The sequence below is a fragment of the Montipora capricornis genome, chromosome 12, assembly GCF_036669925.1.
Source record: "Montipora capricornis isolate CH-2021 chromosome 12, ASM3666992v2, whole genome shotgun sequence".
In the NCBI taxonomy this organism is placed as follows: Eukaryota; Metazoa; Cnidaria; class Anthozoa; order Scleractinia; family Acroporidae; genus Montipora; species Montipora capricornis.
In genome coordinates this window covers 35,777,438-35,794,642 of record NC_090894.1, presented here as the reverse complement: position 1 = coordinate 35,794,642, position 17,205 = coordinate 35,777,438, and the positions used below count along the sequence as shown (strand labels likewise).

General features: G+C 39.4%; 2 protein-coding genes across 2 annotated transcripts in view; one reads left to right on the top strand and one right to left on the bottom strand.

Annotated features, from left to right (window-relative positions):
- LOC138027829 (uncharacterized) overlaps positions 1-9,922 on the top strand; it is a 41,992-nt gene extending 32,070 nt beyond the window's left edge. Inside the window, exons 18-22 of the mRNA XM_068875448.1 lie at positions 5,049-5,141; positions 7,276-7,419; positions 8,171-8,265; positions 9,118-9,171; positions 9,622-9,922. Of these exons, the coding sequence (XP_068731549.1) occupies positions 5,049-5,141; positions 7,276-7,419; positions 8,171-8,265; positions 9,118-9,171; positions 9,622-9,647 (412 nt within the window). The 3' untranslated portion in view covers positions 9,648-9,922. The remainder of the gene's footprint in view (positions 1-5,048; positions 5,142-7,275; positions 7,420-8,170; positions 8,266-9,117; positions 9,172-9,621) is intronic.
- A 4,393-nt stretch (positions 9,923-14,315) lies between these two features.
- Positions 14,316-17,205, bottom strand: part of LOC138025748 (protein dispatched homolog 1-like) — an 8,377-nt gene continuing 5,487 nt past the window's right edge. Inside the window, exons 3-4 of the mRNA XM_068872914.1 lie at positions 15,484-17,205; positions 14,316-14,937 (exon numbers count right to left, since the gene is read on the bottom strand). The exon at positions 15,484-17,205 is cut by the window's right edge and continues 874 nt beyond it. Coding sequence (XP_068729015.1) covers positions 14,651-14,937; positions 15,484-17,205 — 2,009 coding nt within the window. The 3' untranslated portion in view covers positions 14,316-14,650. The remainder of the gene's footprint in view (positions 14,938-15,483) is intronic.

Sequence of the window (17,205 nt, the reverse complement as noted above, 5' to 3'; positions counted from 1 at the left end):
AGTATGGCCGTGTAGCCGCGTCGAGCCACAGAATGCGCGAGAAAAAATTAAGCCTTGCTTCAGGTTAGTTAATCTGGATTGAGCCTACAATCCAATCGAAACCAGGACCTGGTCAGCGGTCAACTGCAAAAAATGGGTGAGCACTAAGCTTGAGCCTTCGATATGGTCACGTGATACTGGTCAACCGATACCTTGTTTTAACAAGTGTCAATTGATCAAAGCATTGATGTCCAATATCAAAGTTGTATGCTGTAAACTAGCGTGATACTGGTCACATTGGCATACATGGAGGGGGTGTACGTACGTATGTACGGACGTACGGACGGCCATGGCTATAAAACCAAAATTTTTACAATTTGTCGACTCAGATTCCTGGTGCTCGTCCAACCGTACTTGCTAACCGTTGTGTCGTATCTTAAGGCGGGTTGCACTTAACCACAGAAAGACAATGGTTGCTAAGGAAGCTTTATAGTCAAAGAGCACTACAAAAAGGTTGCATGGTTGTTTCTATCAAGTAACGTTTTCAGTGGAAACCTGACATCACTTCAATCAGAGGGTGCATACACAACTAGTCCCAGTCCTCTGCCGTGCGTTTCAGTGAAAAACAGTTAAAGGCCCTTAGGAAACGAAGGGAAGAGGCGGTTTTTAAACGGATGGGAACCGTCCCATCTCTTTTCGTAAACTTCAGCATGGAATTTCTATTTGGACAAAAAAGGAACTGATATTGTGGAAAGTGTGTCAAAGAAGGACCTTATGACGTCATAATGTTTTGTGAAATAATTTCTTTTAAAATCCGTGCTACAGATTTTGTGTTAGAATGTTCTTATACTCTTGCGTTAAAAAATTGAGAACAACATAGTTACCGGTAACTCGCTAAGTTGTTAGGCATTTTCTGTTTTGGTCTTGTGATTGACCAAATATGGTTGTGAGTCGAATCATACAAAGGAATGTTAGATAGAACACATTTGGCGAAAAAGGATTTTTGTAGATTTAAAGGTATTCGAGAAATGACTATTTGAAGGGGTCTATGGCAACGGATTGGTAGTTAAGAGCCACCTCCCTTAAATTCCCTATTTTCTTAACAATGGTACGTCCACATCAAGTCCACACCTGTGAAAACAAGGTATCGGCTGAGTATCACGTGACCATATCGCGGGCACAAGCTTAGAGCTCACCGAGGTCAGCTTTTTTTTGAAGTTGACCGCTGACCAGGTACTGGTTAATTCACATAAACATAAACGAGGCTTCATTTTTCGCGCGCTTTCTGTGGTTCGACGCGACTAAACGGCCATACTACATCAACTATAGTTCTTACACAGTCAATGCTTTTCGTGTTCAAGTGGAAAATGTTTTCCTTCTGCATTTTTCCCTGGTTTCAATCCAGTTTGACATATCATGACATCTGTGGTCCACACTGGCGGCTACGCAGTTATTCAAGTCAAGCATCGGCGGGATGTAAACTTAAGGTGATTCCCGGGTAAAAGAACCCGTCATAGATTTCCGATGAAACTTGGTATGATGACATTACAGTACAAGGAGATGTTAAAAAGGTAATAAAAAGAGGGGGTCACCGTGCTTGTTTTCATGCCACGATGCTGACAAAAATGGTTATTTAGGTGACTTTTGGTTATCTCAGTGCACAACAAACAAGATCGATTATTTTTCAATGCGGCGTGCTATATCACACAGAGTTCGACTTTCTTTGATTGCTTATTCATCTACGTCCCAGAAAAAATGGCTTCAAATACCCTGCATTATTAATTGATATTTTTATCCTTTAAAGGAAACATAATTTGGACTTGCTCTGCTGGGCCCGTTACGTCTCTATCTGTAGCATTTATTTCATTTGCCAAAAAAGTAGCTATAGATTTCTGCCAAATTTTTTCTCAGTTATTGCGGATATTGTTCTCATTGAATTTATAAAATAAAAAGTGGGGGTCACCGTGCTCGTTTAAGAGAAAAGGAGCTTTTATCTCGCTATCGAGCTTAGTTTGAGGGAAATCCCTTATGTTTTGTACGCGCGCGCGCTCATGTGCGCGTGCTGATGACGCAAAAATCGTGCGCAGTAGGAATGCGCAATGCAAAACCAGGGAATCACCTTAAAGCTGAGTGTTTATTTTTAATTTGCTTAGAGCTTCTTTTTTGTCTGTATTACAATTTTTGGCATATCTTTAGAAGCTCTGATAAGGTTACATGATGCTTAGAGTACCTATGTCTAGAAGAGAAACGAAAGGAGAGCGAAAGAGAACGACAACGACAAAACAGAATACCAGTAATAGCTCATACTTAGTGGAACAAGTGACTCCACAAATTCTCTCCTAGGGCACTAAACCGTTTGTTACTTTCAACAAGTGGTTTAATCGGTTTTTCTTTTGTTCAGGAATGAAAATCGAATTTTTATTGTCAATTGGAATTAAATACCAATTAACTGCACTCTTTTGGACATTAAGAAAAAGTTGATTAGTTTGTTTGTTTTGCTCTAAAATGCGATCGAACAAGTGCTTTTTTAATCCGTTTGCCCAACTGGTTTTCGATGTGCCTCGACATTGACAAGAAAATTTTGCCCTTATGTTATAAACACGTAATCGCAATGAGACCTCGTAAGATTAGGGGGAAATTTCACTAGCTTGTGACGGTTTTCAGAGGTTTGTTTAAAGCACCTAAACGTTGTTTAAGTATTGAAGCAGATCTTGTTTGATGGCGTATTTTGCCGATTCCTATTCCAAGCCAACCTGGCGTGTTTCAATGAAATAGATCAAAATGTGAATGATCTCGTTTTCAGATATAAAGTGGAATAAAGTACATCAGCAAAACTCTTTTTTGACCTTGGAACTGACAAAGTTTTTTTTATGGCTTCTAATTTTAGCGTGATTCCTATTCGTTGGCTATTGACAGTTGACTACGAAATGGCTTTTTTCCTTTTCCATTCGCTCGCTGAGGGTGTGCCGTACCCCTACTAAAGGCGAAAATTATGCATTAGTTTTGCATTCTCTGTTTTCCCCAAGGGAAGCACAAGATTTCTTGCGGTAAATTTCTTGAACTGGTGAATTCTACTTACAACGTCTTCACTTACCAAGTAATCGAAGCATTAACAGGCCACAAGGCCGCAACCAATTCACGTTGAAGGTGACCCAGTTGTTCGCGCTCATTTTCAACACGAAAAGCACGGCCTTTCTCTCCTATTTTCTTTGATACTTTAAATTCTTCTCCCTCCTTCACATCAAATCGGCACTCTTGATAGCCTTTAACAACGCATTTAACGTTTACAATCCACATAGCATCTGAAGCCATTTCTCCGAGATGTTTGCGGTTCAAAACACACACGTTTATACTGAAGCAACTCGAGCCTTCAAAAACCTGTTATTGATTTCAGCAACTCGAACACCAGTTTTTTTTTTAATCAAGAGTTTGGAAATCGAACATTCGATTGGGTTCGATTGGCCATATTTTTTTTGTGTGAGTACGATTTGGTTCGATTGACGAACTCAATCGATCTCAATCCACGGATTGGGTTCGATTGTGTTCGATTGAGTTCGATTGAAATTTAGTTCGATTGGGCTCGATTTGTTACACCGGGAAACAACCGGGCAGCTCCGCTTTTAGGCTTGGCTAAATCTATATATTATATCATTTCATCGTTAATACGTTATATACTCGAGCTGCCTTTCAGTATAGATCACATTTCTGCAGAACTAATATTAAAAAAGTCAGTATCCTTTATCAGGGACCTAAATTCTGGAATTCTCTGCCAGTCACAATAGTTAGCTCTCCTTCTATATCTATTTTTTTTTTTTTTAAATCTGAAAAACTATCTCAGTGAAAGACAATTCTTTATTAAGTCTGTATTCAAAGCTATGCACTTTGTCATTAAATTTTAGTCCAGGGAAGTTCGTATAAGCTTTCTGCTTCTTTGGGCTTCCTTGTAACTCCTTCAATATCTCACTTTATTATATGACTAGCTCCGTGAGCGGGCAAGATGAACCAAATCGCGCGCTCTGATTGGCTACCCGAGCGGGCAAGATGGAGCGATACTGCCCGCTCGGGATTTCTCGCTTGGTCCCGCAAGATCAAAGATCATTTTTTGGTGTTTTAAGTCATATAATAAATCCTTTATTGACCAAGATTGTTCGGTCAAGATGACTGGATATTGGCCAAGTTCTTTTTTTGCGTGTTTATGGACCTCGACTTCGTCTCGGTCCATAAACACGCAAAAAAAGAACTTGGCCAATATCCAGTCATCTTGACCTCACGCTTGGTCAATAACCCATACATATTTTTTTGCTTATCCTGTAACTATAATCATTTGCATTGTACAGGTATGGGTGACTAAAATGAATGAATTAATTCAATTAAATAAATAAAAAATAGATGACAAGAATACTGGTGGAGTTACCTCTTGAGTATAATCTTCTCTAGCAGAGCCCCGCAGCAATCCGAGTTGTTTGATGACGGGAGAATTGGAATAAAACGCCCCATTAGCCTTATTGTCTGACCGCTCACATGTGTTCAAATTATAGAAGCAAGGAATGAAAGCATCTTGCATGAAAACATTTTATAGAAGTAAAACAAGACTGCAAAAACTTTACTTCACATTTTGGAACAACTCTTTCGTCAAGGAAATTCGTTCCCACGCTATGAAAATGAAGGTGAAATAAACTTGGCAATTATCTGTAACTCGATGCCAATAAGATAATCACAAGGCTTTGCGGAATGAGCATTCAAAGTGAATGTCCAATTTTGTTTTATTATTTTAGCTCGTTGCACTGAAATATATTACGAGAATATTTTGACTAGCCTCTATTCTTTCAGGTCCAATTCCGGATGCCGATTTTGGAATCTAGTTTGCGATTTCCTGTTTTTTTCATACTCCCGTTTTCGCGCATTTTCCCTTCTCCTTCAAACGAGTGACTTGCAAGGTATAGGATACAGGTGTTGAAATGAATGACGTACGTCTTAGTCTTAGCATTTGTACACACTCTTATGCATTTTATTATTATAAAGCAAAACAGCAGTCAGCATTGACTGTCTGAATGTTTTTTCTAATACAGAAGTGGCAAGATTTCCAAACATGACTTGAGAAATGTCCTTAGCAGTCTTGGCATCACAATGGACCCAGAGACGTTTGAGGAACTCCTTAAAATGTAAGTGTTAATACACCTAAATACGTGGTTGTTGCTCAGCACGACTTTGTGCCAGTTTCTTGAGATGTTTGCCTTTTTTTTGTTGCAGTCATGCATTATGTATCCATTTCCTATTGCTCCTTGGTTGCGAATGAGATACAACACAACCAGTTTATAACTGGCCACTTCTGATTAAATTAAACTTGAGCTAAATTCTCCTCACTTTTAGCTGGTGACTCCTCAAATTTTGTCGAATTTCAACTCATAAGTATTTTCAGTATATTTTCAATTTAATGCGAAAAAAAAAGATTTGTTTAAGTTAATCTATTTGAAAAGTAAAAGGTGTTATTATTGCCCTAATAAATGGTTGAAAACTTTAGAAACCGGAAATAGTGGAAGAAAAAATTGAAAGCTTACAACAGAATTTTGGAAACTCAACCAAGTAGAATATTAACGAAAAAACTGCACCCTCCCTACAACCTTTGTAATGGACCGTGCCTAATGCAGTCTGAAGCGAGGTTGAAATTATTTGGAATCGATCGAAAACACTCGTTTGGACAACGAGAATAAACGTGAACCGAGAAAGAACAATTGATTGTCTATTAGCAGCTAAACAACCTAGGCAACGACAAAAGATAGAAGTATCTTGGGGTTTATTGTTTCTAAAGAAACCGGTGCTGTGTCGGTGGAAATTGTAACACAAATGGAACGAGTTGATAAGTTAGATTTTACCACTGTTAATGTTAGAGAAACTGACGTTTTGAGTGGAGCAAATGGGAGTTTCACACAACCTGAAATCATAAATCCTCTCATTCGCTCTGACAAAGGGCTAAGGCTCAAACCTTCAGCTTCTCTATTATCTTACGGCGGTACAATTACAATACAATTATTTTTTTTATCTTCTTGTAAATTACAATGTGAATTTTTTTCCTGTGTGATGATTTTTCGTTTGGAAATTTAATTTTTAGTTTTGATCTCACTGATAATTTTTTAGCTTTTGTTATTTTCAAAATATCTTCTTTAAGTAAATCATTTTTTCAAACACTATTGCTTGTTTTACTCTTTATCTAAGACAAATTTATGCCCTTTTTCAAACCCTTTCAAATTTGATTTCCTTTCTTGTATCTTAACGTAATCGTTTAATTTATTAAATGTAATTATCATTATTTCCAATCCTTTTTTTTTCCTTTTTACCTTTAATTCTATTTTTTTTTCTTGTTCAAGTCTTTTTTTTCTAACATTTCCAACACCTCCTCCAACTTTTTAAATTGGTGATTCAATTTCATTTTTCATTCTTATTAGTTCTTTTTCGGACAAAAAAATGTATCATCTCATTTTTTCAAGAAAATTTACTACTTTAAATCAGTTTTATTTTTTCCGCCTCGATTCCTTACGGAGTAGTATTTAAAGGCTGCTTCTTGTTTTATACTATAAACTACTACTTTTATCCCGAAGAGTTTGACGAACTTTGAGGGGGGCGCACAACCCGGATAAAAATTTAGAAGAAATATAACTCTTAGGTTTATAGCAGTATTTTGTAGTATACAATAGTAAGTTTTAATCCAACCTCGTTCCCAGGTTCCTCCATCTCCTAACACCAGAGGGAGCGGGGAAAGAAAGACCCTGGTTCAGGATGGTCACGTGTCTTAGTGAGCAACTTCCACTTTGGAAGGGGCCCCGCTTTTCCGAATAGTGTCGCCGCTTGTTTTTGTCACGGCCAAAACGGAGCTTGAAGCGTTGGCTGAAGCTTGGGTAGATCAGTCGCCATGTTTTCCAGCAATCTTCAATGACCCATTTTCGGAGATCAGCAATTGGAATGTAAATCTGAAGCCAAAACAAGTTAATTGCTTGGAAGCAGTTTATTTTGGCGAAAACGTGGTTGCTGTTTTGCCTACGGGGTACGGAAAATCTATTATTTTTGACCTATTGCCAGCACTGCTCTCTGGTAAATTTTTTCCCTTCTATAGTGAGCTCAGGAAAGACTTGCCTGCCCGTCCCTCTGGTTGTTTTTTTGTCATCTCCCACTTTTTGGGAGACACGTGCCAGCTTGAACCACGGTCGTTCTTCCCTCGCACCCTTTGGGGTGGGGAGATAAAAGACACTGGGAAGGGGGTTGGTTTTAATCTGACTTTGTCGTGCACTTTTCCTATGTCAGGTGTGATCCAACTCGCTCTGGTTTCATCGATTATCGCGAATTTGCAAAACACTTAACGAAAGATGTTGCGCCTCTTAGTCGAGGAACCAAACCTGCCAGCTCGTCCGTGATGAAGACGGATTACTGTCCACCAGAACAAAGAAGGTATTATTTTACAATTTGCACTGACCATTTTACGGTAGCTTCATTTGAAGAATCCTTGCCATAAACTCAGCATAAGATTTAAAAGGAAATAAAAACAAAACAATGCTAACCAACAAGAAAAGAGCTCAAATCACCTGCCAGGAAAAAATTCGAATTCATTACTTAAAGAAGTTGATATTTAAGAAAATTAATTAAGGACAAGAATGACCGAAAAACCCGAAAAAAGAAATGCAGTTGGAAAATGAACTCTTGTGCATTGGCAGGAAATCGCAAAAATGAGAAAAAGTAATTAAAAATAACATTTAAAAGAGACTTCGAGCTAAATCCCACCCTTTCTTCCTTACAGACAATGTAAAAAAATCATTAAGCGTGCTTTGATCTAACGCACGCAACACAGTGTTGAAGCATGAACGGCAGGCCATGATAAAGAAAGCTTCGCCTTTTCTCATGTTTTGTCAAGTGAGAGTTTAAACTGTTGTAAGGCAAGCTTAACTAAGGCCCTCAGTGCGCTTGTCAGGTTTATACAAACGTTATTAACGAAAGCTAAGTTAGCGTAATCTCAGTGCTATGACTACGTACTGCTATCAGGCTCGATGCTAATTAAGGCTACTCGCAGTGCTTGTTACAAGATGACTTCATAAAAACAACAGTTGTATTTACCGTTCCATTGAAACAATTTAAAAAATAAAAATTGATTTAACTAATTATACTAATATTATAGTAATGATAATTAATTATATTATAATTTCAGATTCACGTCAGCCCAGCAGCGCACCATTGAAATGTCAAAGAAGATTGCACCTTTGTGTGTGCGTTCACACTATTTTCATAGACATAGCACAGGAGGTATGCAACGTCACCTTTCAAAGGAATTTGTTACTCTTGCTATATGAGCGTTTAATGTCCGAATTACCATATTTTGTTGGAAAAATGGACTATAACTCAGAGTGTTAGAAAATGGTTATGGCTTCGTTATCAGTGAATCAAAGTCTGTTTTCTTTTCTCACTATGCATTATCGGCTAATGTTTCGTTATAAAATTTTCCAGGTTGCCGCCTTTTCGGAGTTTCAACAAGATTGTTATGAAGACTGACTAGTGCATTTTGCACACTGACAAAAACCTTTTTTTTTATTCTTGTAGTGCTTATAGTATCACTGATTAGGTGCTGTTCCCATAATGAGTTGCTTTCTCAACTAAAAGTGTAAAGCATGTGCAAGTAAAAGAACTATACCAAAAAAAAATTCGTGGGACCTCAGTTACGTAATGCGGAGTCTGACTCTTCCAAAATTATCGATTCAAAATCAGTTTTCAAATATGCTAGTGATTTGGTTTGTCATCGAACGATTTTTGTCAAAGGAGCGCTTTCATGAAGCCAACGGGTTTCTAGTCGACCTTAGAAAACTAGGTAGGTCCAAATCTAGTTTTCATACATGCAAACATTGTTATTGCCAATTGTTTTTGTCAATAATGAAAACCCAAACACAAACTAGGGACCAGCCTAGCCAGGGACAAATTATTTCAGTGATGTTGGTAGGCAATGTAAGGCGGTTCTATTTCCACTAACGAATTTGGAGTGAGAGAGTGAGGGGTCCAAGTTGGTTGGAGGGTAAGACAGGGAAAATATTTGCCTTCAGTGTAATGGTATCTGCAAATAGTCGCTTTGTCAGTCAACTGATCAAAGTTACATTGTTTCCACAGCTCCATATTTGTCAACCACTGCCCAAGACTTTGTGAGACCCGACCGAATGCCAGGTTTGTTGGAAAAAACCTTTTCGGGTACCGCTATTTTGGGAAGCCTATAGGTGTCATAAAATGCCGAAAATTAGCGAGGAGCAAATTTAATAAATTGTAATATACATTGAGATTTGGAAATTCTACTAAGATCTTTGGGAGACCATTTATTGAGCAATTTTGGGAAAACACACTGAACTGACTTCTAACCTGCTGTGGTATTGTTTGTATACGTTCGGATAACTGCTCACTTCAGCCATTTGTTTTGGTCAAAGGAGAGGTTGAACCAAAATATAAGCTTTTCACATGATGAGTGCATGCCTTGTGTACGTGACTGTGGTCAATTTTTTTTTCTGGGAACGGACCCTGCTTTCCTTGCCTCGGCTTTCCCACCTTGTCAAACCATTTACCCTCTAAATCACTAGGGTTTGTTATTTTATCTTGACGCATGGTGTATTTTTCTCGACACAGGGACAGCACGCATTTCGGCTCGTTAGGGTTGATATCTCGAAACTTCAGTCAAAAATGCTAGGGATTGAGTGATCCCACAAAAAAGGCCTACACTTCGACTGAATCTAGGATCACACTATGGCTGCAACTTGCAACATTAAAAGGAACAGGACACGACCTCTAAGTGGTGTCGGCCGCGGATGAAAAAGGGTTTTTCTCTACAAAATTTGTTATTCGATGGTGATGTCCATTGTAAGACTGCGAAATATTAAGTTAATTTTTAACGTTTGTGAATAAAGTAAGAGGTGAATTTTAAAAAAAATCGTCCAGAATTATGGGAAATGACTGTTGATTGATTGATTGATTTTGATGATTTCCACAAGGCTTGCAATCCATTTCGTCTAGGTAATAATAGCATGTCTTGAACAGTAAGTAGCTCTGAGAAAGTAGTGAGCTGAGACTTGGTGCTCCCTGGACAACTTGCGTGGCTGTGTAAACTTGATTAAGGAATAGCCCTTTTCACGGTTAGTTTTTCTCATTTGCATTACAATATGTGAGGCAATTTCGGGCTATTTTGTAGTTTTAACCCGAAATTGCCACGCATCCACGTTAGATTACATTAATGAGAAAAACTAACCGTGAAAAGGACTATTGCCGACCAAAGCACTTTTTTTCCTTTGAGTCAGGTCGCGACGAAACCCGACTATAAGATACATCACCACTGGAAACTCTTCCTTCGACATTTTTAACTTGGTTTTAGCTTCTCCCGCTCTTTTACGTGAATTTTTGGTTTAATTACCCCTTTTTTACGTTTTACCTAAATGCATTCGGAGTCATTCTTTTACTGCAGTGTATCACCGCGAACAGAATCTTGAATTTGACTAAGATCTTCCTTCAGCAACCTCGCTGCCGTAAAAATGGCTGTCCCTCCTCTCTGAGAGCCGTGACTTTATCGAGTTCTCCATACGAACGAGACAGCTAGGTCGCTATGAACAAATTCAGGATGCGAAATTGTTCGATAGCTCTACAATGGCTGCCGTGTTCAGCGCACAATTCTGACAAAACTGTTTATTACCAAGAATTGGTGACTCGGTGTGGATAGTCACGACAAGTATCTAATAATTTTCGACTCGATAAGCAAGGAACAAGGGGTTAAATTTGAGCGGAAGTACAGGTTTGAAACTGGTACTCAACTCTTAAGATGGGCTTGGCTTAACCCTTTCTTTCAACTTTGCAAGTTACCCATTTTGCCTACACTACCCAGAGAAACACACACAACGATGTAGATACAGGGGCCCATAGGTCAGCGAGGACCTCAAAGCCAGTTTATTGCAAAACCACCATCAACGTATCATTATACGCTTAAATGTAATACTCGCCGTCGGAAAAGATCAAACTACGCAAAAAACCTAAATACGGCACCGCCGGATACGAAAACCCAAAACCACTTAGTGGAAAAAAGAGAACGTATACCCCCACCTGCTGAAACTCAGCTGCAGTGCCGCCACCTCTGGGGGCTGAGGTACGCAAAAAATAACAAACACAAAATATCTAGAAAACAAATAACTCAAACTTAACAAAATAAAATTACGGAGCTCGAGTAAGTGCTGACCTAGACTGATTCAAAGCGTAACGAACAACATACATATCTCATAAAGCTACCCATAATCCCTCTCACGCGGACCCAGGCCTCTGGTCCGTGCCGGCAAAATAGCTATTTCTACCTATTCCGCGAAGCTACAATGTCAGAAATACCATAAACTGTCGTTGTCATTGCGAAACTTAAACACTGAGTTTTTGAAATTGTACCTACTGAAATTCAGGCTATAGCAACTGATTGAGCAGTAATTGTGGTACAGAAAATTGGCCGTTCGTCGAGTTCACTTTTCATGCAAGACTTTCAGTTTGGTCATTGTGCGGCATTAATTTATTTATAATATACTCAGCAGAGGTACTCAAGGCTGAGTAGATGAGAGTAGTGCCAAAATGTACTTTGGAGACTCCCAGAGAAGTTACGGTTGCAACAATTGCGTACTACTAAAGGCCGGGACACACTAGGCGATAAGTCGTTGCAGCAATTCGTCCCGTGTGACAGTTTGAATTCGCGCAACTGATCGCAGCGACAATGATTTTCACAAAAATTAACCGTGTCACACGGGACGAATCGAAGCGACAGAATTAGCGAAAGCAGCTTCGTCGCACCGTGTGTACACCGCCGTCAACAAGTCGCTGCGACGAAATCATGAAATGAACCAATGAGAGAGCGTCACATGGTCCACCATATTGAATTAGAAAACTAGTTCACATTGCCCCTCATACAAGATCACTGCGTGTGCACAAAACAGGCGTCGTGTCGCAGCGACTTGTTTTGCAAGTAGTACACACAGAGCGACTTGTCGCAGAGACTTGTCGCTGCGACTTGTCGTCTAGTGTGTCTAGAGCGCAAAAGCATAGTGCTATTCTTGCTAAAAACGACTCTCAAAGTCTAAAACTAAACGGAACAAATAGCATAGATAAGAGTGCTGTTTGTTTATGCCGTTTTATTTCCTTGATAATCCATAGGGAAAGTCATGTTGAGCGAATTGAAGAAAATATCTCATATGCAATGATAAATTTCACGGTTCTCAACCCCAATTTTAGGCTCTACATTCTTTCTAACAGTCTGTAACTCACTCAAATATGTATTTCTTGTCACTTAATCATATTTAATTATGCAAGTTTCGCCTAGTTGTTATATAAGTCCTAACGGTTTTTCAAATATTTTGTAACTGACGATGATGTTTGTAACATCGAAACATGTCTTCGAAATTAAAAAATGTCATAACTTTCTTAAAGATAACGATTTGCTTTCTGCTGTCTCGACCTTTTGGTTCCAATTTTAAGAACCTTTTAATCACTACTCTTACCTATTCATACCGAATTGTACTCGAGATCGAGAAAATTGATACTAAGAAAAATAAAAATATGTCATCAAGACGAACTATTTTCTTGGAAGAAAAATATCACATGGCAGTATGAAGGTCCAAATTTAAAGTGTCACAGAACAAAAACATTGCCAATAGACCTAATCGGCTAACTCAATGTTGTACGTATATACCCAATTCAAACCCTTTGGGAATAAAACGTTTTGTTCCAGGTATTTCCATATCATTTAAATATGAATGCTACATTATCATGCAAATACAATACACAAAGAATCTTAGTCCCGGGAGATTTGACTTGGGTACAACATTGAGTTAGCCGATTAGGTCTATTTAAAGGGAGAGTTTCACTTCTCTGCACATGGGCAAACTGTCACGCCAGCCCAATTAAATCCATTGTTATTGAAACAATCGAAAGCACTGATGCAGGAAAAGGAAGCAATGCCATAGAAGTGTAATTACCCATTGGAATTACTTTTACAATCATTTCCTTTGTGTTATGAACCTACTGCATGCAAATAGATAACTCGTGCGTTATGGCAACCCGTTCGTAGATTAAAATGTTCCACCCGCATAGTAAATTCGAGGCCCAAATTAAATTTGATATTTTCTCTGTAAACCCGCAGTATCTTCCACCAAATTTGGGCCTTAGTAATTCAGTGTACTTGCTGTAATACTGTCAGTGATTCATGAACATCACCTGGTTCAGCAAGAAACCGTAAAATTTACAACTGCTAGCGCCAAAGCTTGGACATGCGCAAAACCGTGAAACTGCCCCTTTAAAATGAAATCTTACTGGAAACGCCTAAAAGAGAAAATTATGACAAAGGAAAAGGAGACAAGACCACGTACAAGGCAGTCGTGTGGGCCTGTCAACCCCATTTTACATTGGCTAATGATTTTTTTTTTCATTATTTAAGTTACTAGTCTCCTACACAGCCGTTCTTCGTGTGCTCACGCAACGCACACGTGTTGTGTGGGGAGGAGCGTTGCGTGACCACACAAAGAACGGCTGGGTAGGAGATTATTAAGTTACCCACCTTGAGGGTGTTTATACTTTTCAAACGCCCCCCTTTTCACCTCTACTTTTTTGGGGGGAACCCCAGTTTCTCATCATTGTCCCCTCACCCCCTTCAACAAGTTTTTTGTGAGCGCTCCCTAAAATGGAAGGGAATCTCTGGCTCATCAAAACAGAATTCGAATACACTCTGCTTTTTCTTCTCGTAAGGTTGAGCATGGCAGGAAATTTTGGGTAGAACAGACTTGGTAAATAATTTAGAACTAACAAAACCACTAAAATGTTTTCTATCATAATTCGAAAACGTTTTAATTGTCATCAAAAAGGAAACGTCGGTGTTGTTATGGCAACTCGAGGCGTTGTTACAATGCCCTTCTTCAATTTCCATACGCTTTACTTTCTTAATACAAGCACTGCTGTGTCCACCCCTAATTGTTTGTCCTCTTCGTGCAGAGTCACAAAAACTTGCCAGCAAAAAGCGAGTGCTCCCTTTAAAGACCAAAGGCTGATCAACGCACATTCTTGGCCGCTACTATAGCGCAAACATTGCTTCACCAAGGCGTATCATCGATTATTTCATGTTTCGTTTCTCTATTCCAAGCATTTTAGTAAAAGAAAAACAATTCACTTTCCAGGAGTCCATTTGCTGCTTTATGCACCCATTTTCAAGAGGTATTTACCAAAACAAGGATCAAATGACGAATGGCACGAACCAAACTTATACAGAGACATCATTCTTACAAAGGTTTGCGACCACTGGATAAACTTGACTGGATACCCACCCAACCACAAGACATCTTCAACTGACAAACCCCGAATTATTCAATCAATTTGTCAAACTTTCAATGCAAAATAAAATATTAAACAGTTAAAGACGAGATAATTTATTTCAACGTCGTCGGTCCACATTGATGTTCCCCTTTATTCCTTTTCATTTTAAACTGTGAAGGATGCCATTCATATTTTCGGGGCGAGCCTGATGTATTCTGTTCCTGCGAAGCGCGGACTCCTCAGAAAACACAGCGCGTTTAAAGTCCTTCTGGATTTCGAATGATGAAAGCAAAATTTCCCCAAACAAAACAATACGTCTTTTAAAATGACAATGCAATTGTTAAACCTTTGTTTCGACTCCAGTGACGACTTTGCTTTCAGTGTGTTCAATCTCAGCAACCAAGAGTCCTCTTTCCTCTCTCGGCTGTGCATTTTGCGATCCCTTATTGCAGCAAAATGACAAAATGTTACTCCAACTGAACTGCCCCCAGTCCCCTTGGGGCCCGATAGTGCAGCAAAGGGCCTGGAAGAAGAAAGTAGAGAATGCCCAGCCAAGAGTCATAACAAGCATGAGGAAATGGCCCATCTGCAAATAGGACAGGACCCTGGACGGCATCATCATTGCACCTAAAAGAAAGCAGGAAATCAGACAATTGCTAATTACAGTCTTAACGATTGAAGCCAGCTCGGCTTCAAAAATTAAACAACTGAATGATTTCCTCACTTACAACAGGACTCTCCGACCTGCGCGGTATTGTCACCGAAAGTTACACCACAAATTCCGGACGTATTATATTTGTAAATTTTATGACAACGCTCAAACTGAATGGATTATAAACAAGTGAGCCTCATTTATTGTACTTGACCGAAAACACCAGAAAGTTTAAAATCACTTGCAGATGTGCCGGACTACAAGGGAATCACTTTCTTCTCGTTCATCTAGAGACCCGAGAGTCCGGCCGGGTGTACCTTATCAGAAGACCTCCCACGTGCTAGTCCGATACCCAACTAAAGGAGCCGAGGGGTCCGTGCTATTTTTATTTGTAAAACGTGATAAAAAGAGTACAGAAGGCCACGGTAAATATTACGAATAGTCCTGGTTTGAAGTACCACTTTTCAACCCCATTAAAAAAAGGTTTTTGTTGTTTTAGTATTTATTTACCTAATCCTTACCAGCAATGAAAGTTGTAAGGGCTGCCATGGTGATAGCAGATCCCATCCGGGAAAGGGAATACTCCACGCGAGCTTTCCTGCATTCTTTATTAGGTGCCAAACAGTAAGCTACGCCATAATGCATGGCAAAATCAATGGAGACGCCCACTGCTACTGACATGGTGATGGATTCTAAGATATTAAGCCTCCAACCACTAAGAACTAGAGAACCAATTGTCACGGAAATAATACCAACAATAGTTAGAATAGCGTACATACTAACAAGAACATTTAAGGTGGTCAATAGCATCACGGCAAAAGCCAAAACAATGGCGATCAACATAGAAACGAGGGTTCCCGTTGAGAGGCTTTTTTGCAGATCATAAAATTCTAAGTTGCTAACCCACCACGCCCTGTTCATACCATGTGGTGCCGTTTCCATTTCCCTTTTAATCCAGGATTCAATGCGCTGCCAGAAATGGTGCACAGGTTCATAAGCGCGGGAAATGTGTACATTGGTGGTAACGCGTATGTGTACGCCTTTAATGTTGCCTTGTCTGTCATAAATGAAGCTGCCTATAGTTGAGTCTTCTCCCAAGTACTTCAATCTCTCTTTACGGTAATATGCCAAGATTGCGCATGAATCAAGTATTGTTTTGTTGAATGGAAACGATGATTCTTTGCAGCAAGGGTAAAATGATAGTTCGGGTATCAATAGATCATTGCAGCTTTGATTGTAGTATTTTTCCAGGAAACAATACCTTGTTATACCTTTTTTTCGTGCATAAAATGTTTGTTTACGAAGTCTTGCACAGAAGTCCATCAACCACTTTTGAGACTCACTGTCGATGATGTCAAAGGCACTGTCCCATTCTAAATACCCGTAGTCATAAGGATTTAGTTTGTTTCCATTGTCAACTGCTTTAACTCCCCAGAAAACATCGACATCGAACGTAGCGCTTCCTTGCGAGGGGCTGGTCTCAAACCGAAATTTGTCTTTCAGTTTCAGCTCATACACCTCCAACGGATGCGATGATTCAAACATCTGAAAGTCGGATGATGTCGGGAGCTGGAATCCAGGCTCAAAAATGATGACTTCCAAACCTGCAATTGTAAGAAGCGTGAACACAGCAATCCAGAAAAACCGGAATTTTATCACAATTCCTGGAAGGAACTTATCAAATAAATAACGCACAAGACGGTTCACGTATTGCCGGTACAGTAATGTGACCTTTTGCCGGAGAGACTTGTTATCACATGACCAAGGAACAGATAACTTTTCGTTGATGACGGAAACGGCTGGAAACCACGTCACCATCATACTGAATTTGCAAAGAATTGCTATACCAGCATATATTCCAAAACACTTAATAGTAGTTATTTGTGAAGTGAAATTTGCCATGAAAGCAGCTGCAGTCGTAAGACTTGTGACAAACATCGACAGCGATGCATGTCTTAAAGTGTCATCGGTAATGCGAAGAAGGCTTGCTCCGGGATTCTTTTGCTTTGACTGTCGCCAAACATCCGTGAAGACAAATGCATCATCTGCTCCGATGCCCACCAGAAATATGAGAGTTGTTATGTTCAAGAAAGGAAAAAACTCCAGCCCAAAGATGACCATGTACAAGAAATATGAAATAATCAAAGCACTAACCACAGAGAGCACTAACAGGAAAGTCAACAAAACTGACTCCGTGTAAAACCACATGATAACTAATATAATCAGCATGGCTATAGCGGGAT